Source organism: Camellia sinensis, chromosome 1, assembly GCF_055761805.1.
Source record: "Camellia sinensis isolate YWXY chromosome 1, ASM5576180v1, whole genome shotgun sequence".
NCBI classification, from domain to species: Eukaryota; Viridiplantae; Streptophyta; class Magnoliopsida; order Ericales; family Theaceae; genus Camellia; species Camellia sinensis.
In genome coordinates, this window is record NC_138961.1 from 146,560,257 (window position 1) to 146,579,612 (window position 19,356).

Genomic DNA, 19,356 nt, shown 5'->3' on the forward strand with positions numbered 1-19,356 from the left:
ATATAGAGGAGCTCAAGCAACTGCCAAAAAAGTTGAAAGAAGTGGGGTAATTTATGTTCAGAAAAAAAATTGGGCCTATAGGAAGTTGAGCTTAACGTTAAGGGCAACAACCTCAGAGGGCAACTCGGGGAGATTAAGTGAGTGAGCTGGGGTCAAACGTGGATGAGCTGAGATCTAACAAGAAGAGCTTGAATAGTCACTAGCAAAAATTTCGTCTAGCTAAGTCAGTCCTTCCCAATCTTAATTTTTCATTTCAATTTCTTGTAAACCTTCTCTAATAATGTAACACCCTTTGTTATAAACACAAGTTTTCCCATTTAATCTTATTTTCCTTTTGTGATTGGAGAAGAGACAGAACCAATAGAACTAATAGACATAGGGCAACCATTAGCAATAGCAATAGTAATAGGTGTAGGTGGCAAAATACAATGACGAAGAAAGGAGACATTGGGAGTCATATGGTGAGAACACCCAAAGTCAAAGATTTATGTAGGAGAGAGAGCACTTGAGGTGAAAGAATACGGCAAACCTAACTGAGTGGTGGTCATAGAAGAGGCTTGAGAAGATTGACCCTGGTTGGCCAACATGGATGACTGAAACTGCTCGAACATGGAATGCATGGCCAGAGAAGGAGTGAAACTAGAGACAAGAACGACTAGAATTGCTAAAGAGAGATAACTATAGTGGTGGGCGGGAGGATGAGTGAGACAAATTGGCTTTTGGGTTGCAAGAGCTTAGGACATGCACACTTCCAATGTCCCTTTTGATGATAGAAATTACACTCATCCATAGCAACACGAGGTTTAGGCTTGCCAGTGACCTAAACCAACTGAGAGGTAAGAGTAAGTAATAGTGGAGGGGTAGCAAAGATAGATTGAGATGGAGAAGCAACATGGGCAACTTTGAATCTAGTTTCTTCAGCAATGAGTTCCCGAACAACACCATCCACAGAGGGCAACAGGCTCCAACGAAGAATAGCCCCAAGAAGTGGCTCAAACTGATCACAAAGAGCCATAAAAAACTAGACAAGACATTGTTTCTCTCTACACTTCAAATAGCTATCAAGGGACTGCAAAGTAGAGGGTTCCATGAGAACCAATTGATCCCAGTTGGTGGTCATTTCGCTATAGAACTCCTGAATTGACTTATCACACTATGTAGAACTGCAAATGCACATCTCAAGCTCATATTGTTTTGCAAAATTAGATTCAAGATACATACTTTTGAGATAATCCCAAACTTTTTTGTCGTAGTATACTTCAAAAAATTCATATTGATACTTAATTGAACAGACCAGTCCAAAACATGCAGCAGTAGTCCAACCCAATCAGAGAGCAAAATACTCACATAAAACAAACAATTTCAATCTTTTTGTACCTAAGACAAGCCACAAAGTAAAGAGAAAGAGGCTAACTGCTGCACTGATGAGATGAACTGAAGAAACAGCACGAACGGAACAAAACCATGAAGAAAAGGGGTCACGAACTGCTGTCGAGGCCAGAGAGAGCACAAAGTCCTTGCAACAGGTCGTGAAAGTGATCCGCCACGAATAGGAGCACCAGAGGGAGATGCGATGTAAATGAAGCAAGGACCGCCGATGATGTGTTGCGATGAGAGAGAAAGGGTCTGCGATGGTCTGCGAAAAGAGAGAGAACCTATAATGACCTGTGATTGAGTAACAACAACCCTGCGGCTGTGTTGTGATGGGGTATTCTAGGTCCTAGGTAGTGGCTCTAATACCATGTAAATGGAGGTAACCAAGAGAACGTTGTGTATCTCTATATTGAATTGATAATTCATAAAGACCTAACACAAGATTAAATAGGCAAAGCATAGAAACCCTAAAGTGCTAATTGCATGTGTTATGACTAAACTAACCTTATAGACTAATTAAGCTATTACATAATATCTCACATCGGCATCCCAAAAGGAGGGAGAGAAAGGAGACAAGGATCAGAGTTCGTGATCTAATACCAAAAGATGGAGAATGAAATAGAAGAAAAGGGAGGGAAACACAAACAGTCACAGCTTTTTTGCTAGTGAAGATTTTAGCCAAAAAGCCAATACAAAGAGTCAACCCATTCTCTCTACTTTTTTACACGTCTTTTTGTAAAAAGCTAACAAGACACTAAAAAAGTCAATTCCCAAATGAGCTATCAATATCTTATTAATTCCAAAGCTAAATATTACAATGTCAAAAGCCAAATATATAGTCCACAAAACCCTAACTTAATTAGGAAACTAGGCTAATATTATTTAATTAATCTAACTAATAATAAACTACCAATTACATTTATGGGACTAAAAAGTATTCGGACCTACAGGTCTCACCTCGTGTTTCCAAATTCGGTAATGGGCTTCCCAACCAATCTAGGGCTGCACCATCCATCACATGTTATTTCATGTACTGGAGTAGCTTTGGATCTAGATAAAATTGAAACCATGCTGACTTGGACAAAACCTCAATCAACTTGCTATTACCAAAAATTCATTCAAAATTATGGGAAGATAATCGGCTCTCACATGCTGAATAAGGATTCTTTTAAATAGAGCCCACAATCAGATGAAGCGTTTGAAAAAACCCTAAAGCAGACATGCTTCACACACAGATTTTTCAGTTTTGATGCAATAGTGGCCTATAGCTTTCCACAGTTATACAGGGGTGACATCTTTTATTATCTACCTATGACAAGGAAATCTTAGCCCTTTGTTTTGGCCATTCAAAAACAGCAATGTAGGGATATGGTGTATTACAAAAAAACCACATAGGCAATTTCCTGTGACCATAAGAAGGAACTTCAAGTTGTCTGCTACGTATTATAAACCATAAAAGATTCTACAGAGGATAGGAGCGATAGCTTATAAATTAGATTTTGTAGTAAGTTCACAAATCCACCCAGTGTTCCATGCATTAATGTTATTGTCCAACCTCAGTGCCTTTGGTGAGTATGAAAGAAGAAAAGAATTTTCCAATACCGCAAGCTATTCTTCATCGCCGAATATGGAAGGGTACGCATGACGTTTGATTCATTGGAAGGGCTTGTCTCATGCTGATGCAAGATTGGAAGATCAAAAGATAAATAAGGAACAGTTTCCAGGCATCACCCTTGCAGAGGAGTTGATTCATTCTCTTGTTATTAGGAGATCTGGATAATTTCTATTTAGATATGCTGATTCTTTTCCTAATTTTTAGTTATTTACGTGGGCTGTCTTATCTCCTTATTGTAGATGATTTAAGTTAGGTCAAACTATCTGTTAGGAATTTTCCTATTTTGTTGGGACTTACTGTTGTATTAATGCCTATATAATAGGCAAGTAAATAATGAGATGGTATGCTAAGTAATTTCCTAGCACCTTGGTGTGTTTTCATTGGAGGTTTCATTTCCCAAGTAATTAAACTAACCATTCAACCTGTCTTTCGTTTTTCTTATCCTGTTTTCTTTCACAACTCTTAAAGACAAGTAAAAGGCAGGATTTCAACCAGCTAACTTGTACCGGTGTAGAAATTTAAGGCTACAATCCATATGAAATGTCATATGACAAATACAAGGACTTGTACAAACTTAACTTGAGGGGTGGAAACTTGGATCATACTAGATGTATTGAATCAAAAGAGGAAGAGTTACCGTATGTTAATATGCTCTCACCCCCCAAGGGAGAAATGCAACTTTCAAATCCCCATTAGGACCCAAATACTTGCACCATAATTATTAAAAGAGGAATGCTATTTTTATCACGCATTTACTTCACCTCCTACGCGTATTTATACAATTAATGGCATGTGTATATGTGGGGTCCATTGCATTAATAAATGGTGAAACCCATCATGCCACATAAGAAGGCACGTAGAAAGTGAGAGTTTTGGTGAAATATTTAGGTGATACATAGAAAACCTCTTGTAAAAATATAAACAAGTAAAATTAAGGATGAGGGAAATTTTGACTTTTATACAAAACTGTTTCAATTAACACCATAGGATACTATACTTCAGGAGGATTTATAAGAATTAAAAAGGCTATGGCAACAAAAGATGAGGTCAACATCTATCATAGAGAGGTAGCTAATGTGAAGAAAGTGTACATCCAACAAGATTTCTAATTACAATAATCTTGTATCAAGAGTCAACAATTGGCATTGTCATGCTAAAGCCTAGGTATGAGAACACTAGCCATAAAATTTCCATCCTTGTTTAAAAGCCATTCACAGACATCTACATGGATTTCCTTTTCAAATATAAAATCAAATGAATAAAGCAACATCAAAAAAATAATAATACAATAAATTGCCAGAAAGAACAACCCACCCAGAGAGAGAGAGAGAGAGAGAGCCCCAAGGGGTTTGGCTTAGTGAAAGAAGAAAGCAACCAAAGGGTTTACCACCCGAAAGGTCGCAAGTCGAATCCCACGAAGGCCAAACATCCCATACCGGGGCTAGTGAAGGTTTGCCCGGTCATTAACTTCAAGGCCCCAGGATTGGTCGAGGTGCGCGTAAGCTAGCCTAGACACCCGGTTATCAAAGAAAGAGAGAGAGAGAGAGAGAGAGAGATTGGAATCTCATAATATCAATTTAAACACCTAACAGTCCATAATAAGGTTTCTTTCTTTTCTCAATCTAATTAATGACCTAACAATAATGGAGCATAAACTTTTATGTTGCGATTAACAATAATAACATAAAGCAAACAATTCCCATGGAGTCAATATGTAAAAGAAATTCAAATGTGTGAACGCAAATACAAAAAGAAAATAATTAAAAGACAATAAAATACTTAACAAACAAGCATTAATCCGAAGTACTTAAGGTTTCCTACATGGGCCTTTTGGAAAAATGTAAAATCATGTAAAATTGAAGCCACCAAGTGGGTGAGCCAAAAACAAGAAAAATACGAAATAAACAAGTCTGAGCAAAAAATGCGGATAGATATAAACCATGAAAAAGCCCAGTGAGCCATTCTAGTTAGTGCAAATTCACATACTCTATCATTATAGGGAAAATATATTTTTATCAAAATAACATGCCACTGAAAGTATTATGCGACTACAAAGGCAAAAGGTATTAGCTCTGACCTCTACAAGTTGGGTGAGCTTTTGTTTTGAAGATGAGAGATAATTGTCAATTTTCTCTTGTGAATCCGGAATATAAGCCCCTTGGATGCTTCCAATAACTTTATCAACCACTTTCTTCAATATAGTCTTGTGAGACTCTTTGCTGATTTGACCTTCCTTCCACTTTGGTTTCAGCATCTCCTTAACAAACTCCACGAGCGCAAATTTAAATACCCAGATGCCCTTTGAATCATTATTTTTCTTGACCTCATCAGCCCTACCATCTTTATTCATCTTCTCCAACGGTCCATTTCCCTGTGCTTTCTTGCTTTCCTCAGCTGTCGTTTCATTGTTTCCTTCACCATCACAATTAGCGACTGGATTTAGCTGATCCAATTGGTGACACTCTCGATCTAATTCAACCTCCGATTTACCAACCTTATATTGATCACCACCACTTGGTCCGCCAGTAAGAGAACTGAATAAGTCTCTTGAAGGTACTTCTTGTTTCTCACCCACAATTCCTTCAACAGGATTTGGTAACAATCCTGCAAGTGGATTATCGGGATGATTTTTAATCAACACAATGTTATCACTAAGAGGATTATACTGTGTCTCAGATCTAATGACTAGATTTGGATTGCTGGATGCTGCAGCAATCGGACGAACAGGTCGTGCAGAATTGGAAAGGGATGAAGACACAAATCCCATTAATTTTGTGGGATTGGGAACAGCACCTAGATGAGAACGTTGCTTCATGTCTCCATATAACTGAGCCAAAGCTGAAAAATTGATAAATTGTGAAGGCTGCTGCCTGTTTACTATGTTTTGTGCTGGAGGGATTTCAGAACTGAGTTCAGGTCGGTTTCCCTCTCCAGCATTAGGTTTGCTAAGTGATTTGTCCTCCTGGAACAGTGGTTGAGTTTGCACATTGGTAATACTTTCTCCTCTTGGAGCATGCAGAGAGAAAGTCTGTTGATTCTGTCCAACTGCACTAAACCTTGAGAGAGGGTCAATAACTGCACTAGAACTACGGTCATTCTGATCCACACTTTGTCCTGGCAGAACATCTGCAGAAAATTTTTGATCAATGCTTGACATGGCACAATCACTAGTTTCTTTTCTAAGCTCAAGAGAAAACACATAACCAGCATCCTCCTCCCTTGAACTGGGCTTTGAATAGAAACGAACATTTTCAGATATCAGCGGTAGCATAGCTGCAGGATCTTGATGTTTCTGACCTAACATCTCCCCAGTCATATCCTGTTCATATGAGCGTGAAGATGTTTCCTTAAGAGATAGACAATGTGAGGTCTGGCTAATGTGACAACTCTCTTCTTTCACAACATGGCCAGAAGATTGCCCATAATTCCATGGGGAAGAAAGCTCCATATCACTATACCAATTTTCAGCACCATTTGATTGAAAGCCACTCGTTCCAGCAGCAGCAGTTTCTGCCTTTGGCTGGAGATACTCCCGATCATTGCCATCTACTGCTTTACCATTGTTTATTGGGTGACCGTATGATCTGTTCTCAATGTTAAAACTACGTACCCATCTATCATCCCTAGAATATGCAGGAAATCCTTGTTCATGAGCACCAACATTTCCATTTCCATCCTCATTCCACTCGAGCAACTTTGCATTATCCGGCACAGTCGTGTCGCTCCACCTTAGATGTTCTTCTGGTTGTTCCACTGTATCTAAATTCTTGCTCCTCTTCCTCCAATCATCCCTTGACCTGTCATAGGGATTGACAGTCTGGCCATGATGAGAAAATCTGCAAAACGTCCCTTTATGGCAATTTCCTGCAGTAAAAAATTTGCAAGGGATATCACTACTCCTATGGGGTTCATGCTCCCTACCATGCCCACTCCTGTCATTTTCCTTTCCTATAAACACATCCTTCAGAGACCCTGTATCAGAAGCAACACTATTATGCGCATATTTGGAATATGCCCCCGTACGGCATCTACCCTTGATAAAATCACTACAAAGATTATTAGATCTTCCCACACTCTGTAAGTACTCCCTGCCATCATTAGAAGTGGAATATTTAGAAGCTCCACTCCTCCAGTGGCTACTTTCCCAGCTCTTTGCTAGACCACCTTCAGGACATCTATCTTCATGATCTCTGCGATCCTGGTGAAGATACGAACAACGATCACCTCTCCTGCATCTACCAGCAACAAAATCTCTACAAGTCCGGGCTGCAGTACTTCCATCCAATCCTAATTCTCTCTTAAAACCATGTGGAGGACTCCTGCTCCGGCTCCTGCAAATTACAACCAGAAACCACTTTTCAATCATCAGAAGACAAAAGAGATGGAATTTTGCTGCCAAGGTAATACAGAATTTGCAAACTACTCATGAATAAGTTGGGAAAATCAAGGATAAATTTCACCAGGGAAGCAGTATACATCAGTGTCAGGAGAAGAAAAAAGGAAACATTATCATTCTAATTAATTCCGACATGAGGAACATTAGTTAATATCCCAATGGATTATGTCTTATTAGATAAAGCTACTCTATTTGATTTATTAGCAAATAGTTCTTCAGTTCAGACTTACAGTACCATAAAGATCAATCGCATGAGCCACATAAACAAGTCAAGCATAAGTGAGGTCATCACCATAGCTTGAAGAGTTATACAGCATGGGTATGGGAAGTAGTAGTGAATCGTACCTGTCTGATCTGCCCCGACCATTTCTAGGGAAGTGACTGTATTTTTGTTGCCTCCAGTGATCAAGACCAGGAGACATTTTTGTCATGTAACATCCTTCTCCATACCACTCCAATATTTCATCTTCGTTATTGCATTCAACACGGTACAATTCTGGATTGGTACTACCAGCAAGCTCTGGGCAATCCCTCCCAGATTGTGATTCTTTATTATGAACAGACTCCCCTACATTCTGAAGCCAAATACCATATTCTGTATCTCCTGGGAAAAGTCGAGGCTGATCCCACTTTGAAACACATGTTCTGCCACTCCTGCTCATCCTTCTTCCACACTGAGCAGCACGCCTTCCCCCAAGTCAAATGTAGTATAATCTGGAGAAAAAAGGAAAAACTTAAAATATATATATATATATAAAATAAAAAAAATTCTCATTCGAATTAGATCACTTTCTACCTTTCTACTCTCTTCTTTGTTTAAAATCTGCAGTTATGTCCAAATGTATCAAAAATATTTAGCAAAATTCACATCCATGATAATATTTCAATCTCCAAAGTCGAGATAAGGCCTACAACTGTTAGCAGGCAATTACGTTATTGCAAAACCCAAGGTAAAAGTTTGGGATGCCAAGTGTTAGAAGGCATGTCAGTCTATGCCCTAGGGGCAGCCACTTAACACAAACTATAAAATAGGTCCGGTTTGAGTATGGCATTCAGACTAAGTAGCCTAATTTGAATTGGTCAAAAAAACAACCAAAAGACAAAAAAATTGGAATAATCAGCCAAAGTAGGGTAATTTCTGGTTTTTGGAATTTGGCTTTCTAATTATTTTAAGAAATATTTTATTTTCTATAAGCAAAGTATTATTCACAAATGCCAAAAGAGATTAATCTTTGTACATGAAGTACACATGATATAATAAAGCCTTAACCCAAAATAAAGTCCTCAATAAAATCCATACAAGTAAAAGACAATTCACAAAAGTTTTTCTAAACTAAAAATGAAAGCATTTAGTAAAGTTACTCTTAAGCATATGTACATTAATCTCCACTTGTTCAAAAGTGAGATGATTCCTCTCCCTCTACGTACACCACATCAAGCATAGAGAAGTCGCCATCTATACCTTCTTAAACCTCTTCTTTTCACATCCTCCTGACCAACTCTCATAAAAATGGAGCAAAGCTTATGGATTCACCTATTGTACACCAAAAATAGACAAGATCAAACTCCATAATTCATTCGCAGCATCACAATCAACGACGAGATGGTTACTTGTCTCCCCTGCTCTCGACACAAACAACACCAATTTAGAAATTAATTAAACTAATGACAATTAGAGACTAACCTTGATTAATTAGAGCTAAACTCAATTAATTGAACTAATGAAGAAGATCAGGGAAGCTAGTAGGTGAAGCTAGGAGATGAAGCAAGCACCTCCCAGTGGATGACAAGCCTTGGAGAGACAAGCGTCTCTCCACCAAATAAAAACAAGAAAATAAGGGAAAAAGAAAGAGAAAATCTTCTGGAGTTCTTGAGAGAAAGAAGAGAGGAGAAAGAAGGAAGACAGAAAGAAAGAGAGAATAAGGAGGAAGAAGAAGAGAAAAGATAGAAGCTTCAAATCTTGTCCTAAATTCAAGTAAAAACCATCTAAAGGTAAGGATCTCACCCTTATTTCATGACAATACTATCATATGTAGAGAACTTCTTGTTAAACCTAGATTTGGATAGGATTGAATTAGAAGAGATTGAAGGAAAATGGAAAAGAAGACGGGATAAAGAAATAACGAATGAAAACCAACCCTTTAAGTGGTTGAGTCCAAAACTTTTGTGTACAAAACTTGTATCATGTTTTCCATATCATTTTTGTACAAGTAGAGCCTTGAGTTAAAGAAAATAGGTGAAAAACAAGTTTGGAACTCGAAAACAGCCCTAGCCAAATTAGCTTGCACGAATGCTCACGTGCGGCATAGACCCCCGCATGTGCAGCCCACCATCCCACACGTGTGGCCAGCTCTTGAGAAGGCTGCATGGATCCACACATGCGGCCCACAGGGCAATTGCCCAATCTTGCTTCTTTTTGACACATTGATGCATCGAGCCTCGTTTCGCACACCCAAGAATGGAATAAACCTAAAATGACTTGAAAACCGACTTAAAAGTATATAGTTTAAGACAAGAAGTTGTATCTAAGCTAGTACACTTGAATTAGACCCGAAAAGAGTAGTAATACATTGCCTTGAGTTGCATTTCACTGATGGTTGCATTTTCACTTGTGTAGGCTGGAATTTTGCGAACTATCCCATTCTTAAGAGCCATTGTGAGTAATATTATTGTAAAGTTATGTTTAAAAACTTGTTTGAAACGCAATTATATATCATGCTTTAAAATACTCGTCATTATGTCAACATGAATGAGTATCCTATACTCTTGTATCAATGTATTAGATGGCATCCTTGGAATGGTGATGAAGAAGAGAAAGATTGAGGAAGAGAGAGATTTTGTATGAAGTTTTGCACTTGTATAATAGCTAATAGTGTCTCATGCATCACTTTGTCCTTTTGTAATGTAATCTAAGTCAAGTTTTAATAGATAGAATAAGCCTTGTACATATTAGCTTGTGATGTTTGTACTCATTTTGTAAACTATGTACACAATGTAAATCTCAAGAAGTAATGAAAGTTCTTGTATTTCATTTCATATCTACTTATGCGCTCTAAATGAACTCAACTAACTATACTTATGCGCTCTAAATGAACTCAACTAACTAATGAATGTAAAGCTTCAACTTAACAAGCCCCAATTCTTGTTTTGTCTAGTTAGGCCTTTGGTAGTCAAGGACTACTAGCTGGTCACCGCATTATCCTATTTGGGACGGGATGGGATGGTGATAGTTGGACAACTCCTTACCCTTCAAGTTTCATGTTTTCTTTTTATTAATTAAATCCCCCATTTCATGCTTTGTTCATTTTCTAAAAAATTACAATATTTCATAGTGCTATAAAATCATGACATTATTGTTGATATATGGACTTCCGTTAAGTGAAGTAGGTAACTACAATTAGGGTGACATAAAAATAAGTAAATAAAAGTAACAAGGCATGCAACAGATTCAGGTTTTTTTCCCTAAAAGAATTAATTTTGGCCATTATCTAACAAACGATTTTATTGTTGGGAGAACTAGGCAAAAGTAAATGAATTTAAATGGTTAATCAAAAAGGACTTTGTCACATGGAGCTGTAACAATTAAATAATGTACCCATTGAGCATAAAACAATAAATACTCCTAGAGAAGCATTAGGCATTGCCTACATGGTTACTCCCAACAAACAAAAAATCGCAACACATACCAAGTATGTCATCTTTTATCTCGTAACTACCTTTATTATCAACTACCTAATAAAGGTGAGCCACCATGTCTTGCTAATAAAATTTACCGCTACGTGATTGGTTTGGAGCACCATGTAAACAATGCCCCTTGGTGCTCCAGAACTATTAAATAATTACCCCATTAAGCACTATACAACCTACAAGACTTCTTTAATGCAATTATCCATCTATACCAAAAACATAAATAATAAAACAAACAAAGTAATGACTATCATCTCCACGTAAGGCATACTATCTCATTATCACGTGGCTTACTTGGCACATCCATAATTTACTAACTAGATGAATTAAAGTTAAAATGAAGGGTCATGCCATGGTACGGGTGTGTATCATATGCAACCTTGTTATGCATTTTGTGGTACATGTGACGTATTTTTGTGGTATATATTTACGTATTTTCTGGGTAGAGCTATAACAATTTGTGGTACAAAAATGAAGTTAATGTCATAAATTTTTGTGGTAATATTCCACATTTGTTTATCCAAACATTTTCTAGCCACAAATGTGTAGCATTACCACAAAAAGGCATAACATTGCTATAAAAATGCATAATTGCATTTTGAACCACAAATTATCATAACTCTACCAGAAAATTATATAATATTTACTACAATAATGCATAACATACACCACAAAAATACATAACACGGTGCATATGGTACACACCATAGAATTTCCCTAAAATGAAATAAGGTCATATAAATTTCTCTCTCTAGTTATATAAAAAAAATGCCCAAGTAATGTGAACTATAACAACACTACAACACAATAAAATAGAAAGAAAGTTAACTAGGGAAACTCACAGCACCGAACACCCTATCTCTCCCACTCAGCAATAAATCTCTCTCGTTATAAACGAATCCATTCATGATTGTCTTATTGAAGTCATTTCAAGTTTGTAAACCATATATAGACACAATAATTGATACAATCTATAGACACACACACACACACACACACATATATATATATATACCAAAATCATATGTATATGTGCCAAGAAAAGGGGTTTGGGTTGATTCCTTCACCCTACCTATGGATATGCAGGGAACCGTCAAAAGCCCAAAAGGTCACCGGAGAGCTTCTCTCACTACAGCTATTGACCTATTTTCTCATGCACTGCCACTGCTCTTCATTTCCCATGGCTGCGCCTCCATGATCGCTGCTGGTGGCTCCACCGTCAAAGTCAAAAACCAGTTCTCTCTCTCTCTCTCTCTCTCTCTCTCTCTCTCTCTCTCTCTCTCAAGCTCACAAAACCACTGCCCCCGATCTCCCTCAATCTCTCTGCAATTTCTCAACATAAGAGGATACATAAAATAACCCTAGCCACTATTTAAGTGCAAAGGTTACCATCAGAATTACTAAAATGCCCTTATGATTTTCTCTTATTTACACAAGGATCAATGTGACCATAAAACCCACTAAACTAGCTAACATATACTATCACACCATCAAGTCAAATTTGAGCCGGCCAGTTTAAATGTTGCAAATATACCATGCCAAATACGTGCAAAAGAGAATTTCAATTCTTTTCCAAAAGCATACCGGCAAAATGTGCACATTTATGACCATTTAACAAAGTAATCATTGTTAACACGAAATACTGGTTAAAATTATTAAATTTATTATTTACAAAACTATGGGATATTACATTGCCCGACCACCTATGAAGCACAGGTGCGGTACGGATACTAGTACTGATACGTTACGGGCATGCCGATAAGGCAAGACCTAAAAAAATAGGATACAGGTATGCCTGGGGTACCTTAATACATGTTTTATTTTTTATAATTTATAGGTTGAGATTCAACCTACAAATCAAAGTTTTAATACCAATGCTAAAAGGAGATATTACAAAACCAAAAAAGAAATCCTAATTCAAAATACCAATTCCAAAGCAAAATCAATAAGCTATTTTAATGCATTAAATAGGAAAAATTACAAAACAAAATTTCATTGCAAAATTTGAAAACTTGAAACTTTAATTTAACTTCCATCAACTTCATCATCAAATAATAAATCTCATTTCTAGCACATCAAGTAAAGGATTTACAATTTCAAGTAAATCAAAACTCTCTGCTAATTAAACGTATCCCCACCAATGTGTCATAGCTTGGTGTATCCCCAATGTACCCATCATGTACCCACGAAGTAACCAACAATGTACCCAAGTGCCAAAGAATGTATAAAAAGTACTCAATATGTATTTCGAGTACCCGGTATGTATGCAGTAATCCTATTGATATGCGTACCAGTACCCAGTAAGTATCCAATACGAGCACAGCAACATTTTCAAAGTACCCGTGCTTTATAGCCAACCACAAAGTCAACAATATCTACTATAGGGTTATATGGCAGTCAAGGGCACCCTAGCCACTCCAAATTAGTTATAACTAAATCATATGCAAAATCAAAACATATTTTGTGGTACCAAAAATACAATGTCTTGTGCAACCCTTCAAAAATTGAGTTCCCATGCGTAAACAAAAATACTGAGAAAAATTAAGTTAGTTTTGAATCTGCAAGGCCTATTTGATTTGGCTAATTATAGCGCGTAGGATTGGGATTATCACATTCCAATGTTTGATTGCAATTTTTGTTATTTGGATTAGATTCCAACGAACATTTTATCTAACAAAATTGGCCCATTTTTTAATCTTACGACTAATAATGCAAAACAAACATATAATTGGGATTTTATGTTTCCATATCCATTGCAAAACAAATGTGCATAAGAGGGGATTATTTATTCAACTAATCCAATTGGATAACCAATACTACACTGTCCCCTCACCATTAATCCTGCTAATCAAACTGTGCCACAGAGTATTACTTAGCACTATGAAAATTTCACAAAATATTGTTCATGATGGAAGAATTAGGGCTTTCTTCAGACACTAGTTCAAAGTCAAAGCATATATTGAATAAAATAAATCATCCAATTACAATCAATCAAACAAAAAGAAAAAAAGCCTTAATTTAAAAGTTCAAAAACATCATCACTCCTTAATTGAGCAAAAGCCAATGAAAATAAATGAAATTAAACCCTTGTTGTTTGCATGTATGTGAGTGTATGCAACAGAATAATCACATAGAATCGAAAAGAAACAATTTAGGGTGCGAAGTTACATGCAATCAAAGAAAAACTGCCATGGAGATCCTGAGAGAGAAAACCCTAGATTGTTTTGCCCTGAACATTCAAACAAGTGAAAAGAGTCCGCCATTTTGAGTGTGAAGCCTGAAATTCTCTCAACTTTGGGGTTTAATTGTGATGCCCAAAAATACATGAAAATTAATTTAAACCATTGGATTGTTTGGATGAATATTTGCCATTGAACATAAAGTCTGGCAACCTGTAATAACTAGTGAAAAACCTAGAGAACAATACAAAGAAAGCCCTATTTTCATTTTCATGGCAAAACTAGCCTTGTTTTCGCAGAAGTGACGCAGGCTTTGAATTTATCATAATCATAAAAAAGAGAAAAACAAAAAAAAGTATCCCCTATTTATTTTCAAAGCATAGATACAAGCTTTGAATCTATCAAAACAAACATCTATATGAGGCCTTGCATAGATTGGTTATGCAAAGCTTTCTCACCCCACTACGCAAAATAAGGCCTTAAATTGGAATAGTAGTGAGTGCAATCCTCCCTTTACACTAAACCAAACCAAACTAAGCCTTAAGTCCCATCAAATTGGGTCGGCTACATGAATCTTTCTTCTCCATTCAACTTTATCCAAGGCCATATTGTAAGTCAAATTAAGGAGAGTCATATCTCTATTTACTACACTAACCAATGTCAATCTTGGTCTGCCCTTCCCTTAACACTTCCATCTACCGTCAATATATTGCATCTCTTCACTACTACCCCTATTGGTCTTCATTATATATGACCAAACCATCTCAATATATTCTCCTTCAACTTATATTCTATCGATACTATCAATTCTCGGATATACTCATTCCTAAGTCTATCTTTTCTAATCTTGTCACACATCCACCTAAGTATCCTCATCTCAGCAGCACTCATCTTATCTACATGTTGTTTTTTAATTGCCCAACATTTCATCCTATACAATATTGCTGGTCTAATAGTCATTCTATAAAATTTTTCTTTTAGTCTAGTGGGTACCTATTTATCACACAACACCGCAGACGCACTCCTCCACTTAAGCCACCCCACCTTAATTCTATAGACCACATCTGCTCCAATCTCTCCAACCGTTGTGATAGTCAATCGTAAATAACGAAAATGTTCACTCTTAAGTAATCCTTGGTCCTCAATCTTCACTTCTCCTCTACTTCCATTGTTACTGTTACTAAAATAACACTCCATGTACTCAGTCTTAGTTCTGCTTATCCTAATTTCTTTATATTCAAGTGCTTCTCTCCAAGTCTCCAACTTAGTATTAACTCATTCTCTAGTATCATCCACTAACACGATATCATCCACAAAAAGCATACATCATGGCACATCATCCTGAATATTTCTCATCAATTCATCTATAACTAAAGCAAAAAGATAAGGACTGAAGGTTGATCCTTGATGCAGCCCTACAGTAATTGAAAATTCATTTGTCTCTCCAACCGGTGATCTAATAATGGTCACCACACCTTCATACATATCTTTAATCACATCAATGTAACCTCTTGTCACCCATTTCTTCTCTAACACCCACCAGATTATATCCCAAGGCACTTTATCATATGTTTTCTCAAGATCAATAAAAATCATATAAATATCTCTTTTCTTTTCTCTATACTTTTTTATTACTCTCCTCAAAAGATAGATCGCTTCCATTGTTGCCTACTAGGCATAAACCCAAATTGATTCTCTAACACCTTTGTTATATCTTGCAAGCGATGTTCCATTACTCTCTCTATATGACACATTAGCTTAATTCCTCTATAGTTGTTGCAGTTCTGGCCATCTCCTTTATTCTTATAGATTGGCACTAAGATACTCTTCCTCCACTACTCTGACATTTTCCTAGTCAGCAAAATCTTACTAAATAATCTAGTCAACCAAGCCACCCCCTTAGTTCCAAAAAATAAAAAATAAATAAAAATAAAAATAAAAAAAACCAAGCCACCCCCTTCTTATCCAAAGATGTCCAAGTTTCAAAAGGGATATCATCGGGTCTTAAAACCTTATTCAATTCCATCTTCTTAAGTGCAATCTTCACTTCAAAGTTCTTAATCCTACAATAGAACCTATAGTCCTAGTTTTTCTTATTACTGCTTACTTCCTTCCCTTTTGACCTACCTCCATGTTCATCATTTAATAATTTCTCAAAATAGTTCTTCCACCTCTCCTTAATCTCTTCATCCTTGACCATCACCTTGAAGTCCTCACTCTTGATACACTTAGGCCTCGTTTGGGAACAGGCTATTTTAGTAACTTTTTAGCTTTTTACGAAAAGATGTGCAGAAAAGTAGAGAGGTGATGTGACTAGTTTTAGTTAGCTTTTTGGCTTTTTGGCTAAAATAGTCAGTCCCCAAACGAGGCCTTAGCCTAATTAAAGTCTCGTTTTTTCATCTCTCTTATCTTGCAAGTTTATATATCATCTTCTTTCCTTACTTACTATCTAATCTAGTATATAAGTCATCATAGACTTTCAACTTAGTCTCTCTCATTACCTTTTTGACATTCTTATTAGTCAATCTGTAACTCTTAAGGTTTCTCTCAATTCTATCATTCTGCCACTTTTTAAAGTACATTTTTTTCATCTTTACTACCGCTTGAACCTCTTCCTTCCACCACCAAGTTTCCCTAGAGTTGGGTCCTTTTCCTTTCGACTCTCCAAAAACTTCTCTTAAGATTCTCTTCATACAATTGGCCATCAAGTTCCACATAGTGTTTGTGTTTGCATCATCTTCTAAGTCCCAAATACCTTCTTTATCCATTCTATTATTAAATATTTCTAATTTATCTCCTTTTAGGTCCCACCATCTCGTCCTACGACGCCAACTATCCTTTCTAACTTGGTATCGCCCTTTTAAGGTATAAATCTAGTACCAAAATCCTATGTTGAGACATCAGACTCTCTCCAGGAATCACCTTACAATCACTGCATTTTAGATGGTGTTCTTTTCTTACTAGAAAGTAATCTATTTGGCTTCTAATTGACCTACTCTTAAAGGTTAGCAAATGCTCCTCTCTCTTCTTATACATAGTATTGGCCACCATCAAGTCAAAAGCCAACGCAAAATCTAAAATACTCTCTTCTGTCTCATTTCTATCACCAAAATCATACCCACCATGCACCCTCTCATATCTTAGTTTATCTATTCCTACATGGCCGTTGAAATCACCACCTATAACTAGGTTCTCTCCTATAGGTATCTCTTGTAATACCTCATCCATTTGGTCCCAAAAATCTCTTTTAGTCTGATCACCTAATCCTACTTTGGAGACGTATGCGCTAATAGCATTCACTATATTCTTTCCAATAACTAGCTTAACTAATATAATCCTTTCACATTTTCTAACGACCGCAACTACATTTTCTACAAGACTCTTGGCAACTATTATTCATATCTCATTCCTGTGTCTATCCTTGCCACTATAATATAGTTTAAAACCAGTATCCTCTATTTCTCTACCTTTCTCACTTGTCCACTTAGTTTTTTGTATGCAAGTTATACTAACTCTCCTCCTTTAACACTTATACATTTAAATTTTTAGGCTAATTACATGGACCTATGAGGTTTTTGACAAATACCGTAACCTCCCTTATGGTTTTTGAAATTACACTAACCTCCCTTGTCAGAGTTGATGGGTGACAGAAATTGACAGAAAAAATAATTTTACATTTTCACTCTTTTATTTTGATCTCCTTTCTTATAACCAAACAGCCTTAAATTAAAAACCAAACTTTTCACCTCCATTATTTATCTTTAGAACCAAACAAAATCATCCCTGTACCCATCCTTTTCTCTTTTTCCTTTATCTCTCTCTAACAAACAGCTGTGTTACACTAACATTCCTGTACCACCACCAAAATACACTAACAACAAACAACAGTGTTACTTCAATCATATATAGATGGATAATGCTATGATACACACCCTCAAAACTCACCCTCATAGGAGTCATAACTAAAATAAAAAAAAATTAGTTAGTAACAAACAACAAGTAAGGTATAACCAAAGAGCTCTTGAATCACAACCAACACGACAATAGGTAATAGCCAAAGACCACATGCATATACATACATATTTATCTTCATTATACATAGAATTCACCATACAGTAACAGCACAGTGATTTCAATTATATACACTCATAGGTTTCAAAAAAAAAAATTATATAAATAAATGTGTATTTGTGTATATATATACATACATACATATTTATCTTCAATTATATATGCAATTCACACAAGCAGGCTGAAATTTAAAGCATATCAAGAGATGTTCAGGGTCAATTTAAAGCATACCATTACCACTCAAATATCTCTCACTTCCTTCCATTTGCACTTACACACTGAAAGAGCCACCACCGCCACCCTCTGCAAGTGTGAAACCCACCTGAATATATATTCAAATCCTTTTTTTTTCTTTCTTTTTTTCATCTCTTTGCTGGGTCTGAAGAGAAAAGAGGGGGGGTGTGGATGGTCTTAAAATTTTCTGGTATGTTGACAATGTTTATGGGTATAGATGGGTATGAGGTGTTTGAGGATATGCCACACTTAAACAGTACTCTGTAATTACTGTAAGATTGGGGCAAAATAAAATTGGGGCAGTGAAGAAACAAAGAAAAAAGATGTTTAAATCCATGATGGGTATAAGAGAGAGAGAGAGAGAGAGAGAGAGAGAGTTAAGGAGGGATAGATGAAGAGTGGGCAGGCATAACATGGGTGATGCACGCTACCGGTGCATAAAAGGATGAGGAAGTGGTGTCACCGTGTCGCCGGTGGAGTAAGGGCAGGGAATGATTGAGTAGAGGAAAGATAAGAACAAGATGGGGGCGTTTCTTGTAATGACAAATGAATGGAATGGGTTTGTTTGGTTGTATGGATATATTGGGAGTCGGTTGTTTGTTTGAAAGGATATATTGGATTAGGTTGGGGTGTTTGGTGGTTATGAAACAATTGCAAATATATTGGGTTGTTCTTTTTATTTTATTTTTTCTTGGTTTTTTTTGTAAAAAATTTAAAAATTAATTCTCAAAGGAAACCTAATATTTAGGCCAAGTTTGGGGACTTTAAAAAAAGTCAAAAAGTTACTCAAAAAGTTACTC

General features: G+C 36.6%; 1 protein-coding gene across 7 annotated transcripts in view; it reads right to left on the reverse strand.

The window, feature by feature from the left end:
* LOC114283608 (zinc finger CCCH domain-containing protein 55) overlaps positions 1 to 19,108 on the reverse strand; it is a 33,978-nt gene extending 14,870 nt beyond the window's left edge. For 2 of the 7 annotated variants that reach the window (XM_028226470.2, XM_028226471.2), the window contains exons 1-3: positions 18,554 to 19,108; positions 7,731 to 8,099; positions 5,067 to 7,320 (exon numbers count right to left, since the gene is read on the reverse strand). In XM_028226470.2, coding sequence (XP_028082271.2) covers positions 5,067 to 7,320; positions 7,731 to 8,047 — 2,571 coding nt within the window. In that variant the 5' untranslated portion in view covers positions 8,048 to 8,099; positions 18,554 to 19,108. Of the gene's footprint in view, positions 1 to 4,900; positions 7,321 to 7,730; positions 8,100 to 12,144; positions 14,725 to 18,553 lie in introns of those variants that run through there. The other 5 variants (XM_082886351.1, XM_082886358.1, XM_028226465.2 and 2 more) reach the window with 5 other exon arrangements.
* Between the last annotated feature and the right edge of the window lie 248 nt (positions 19,109 to 19,356).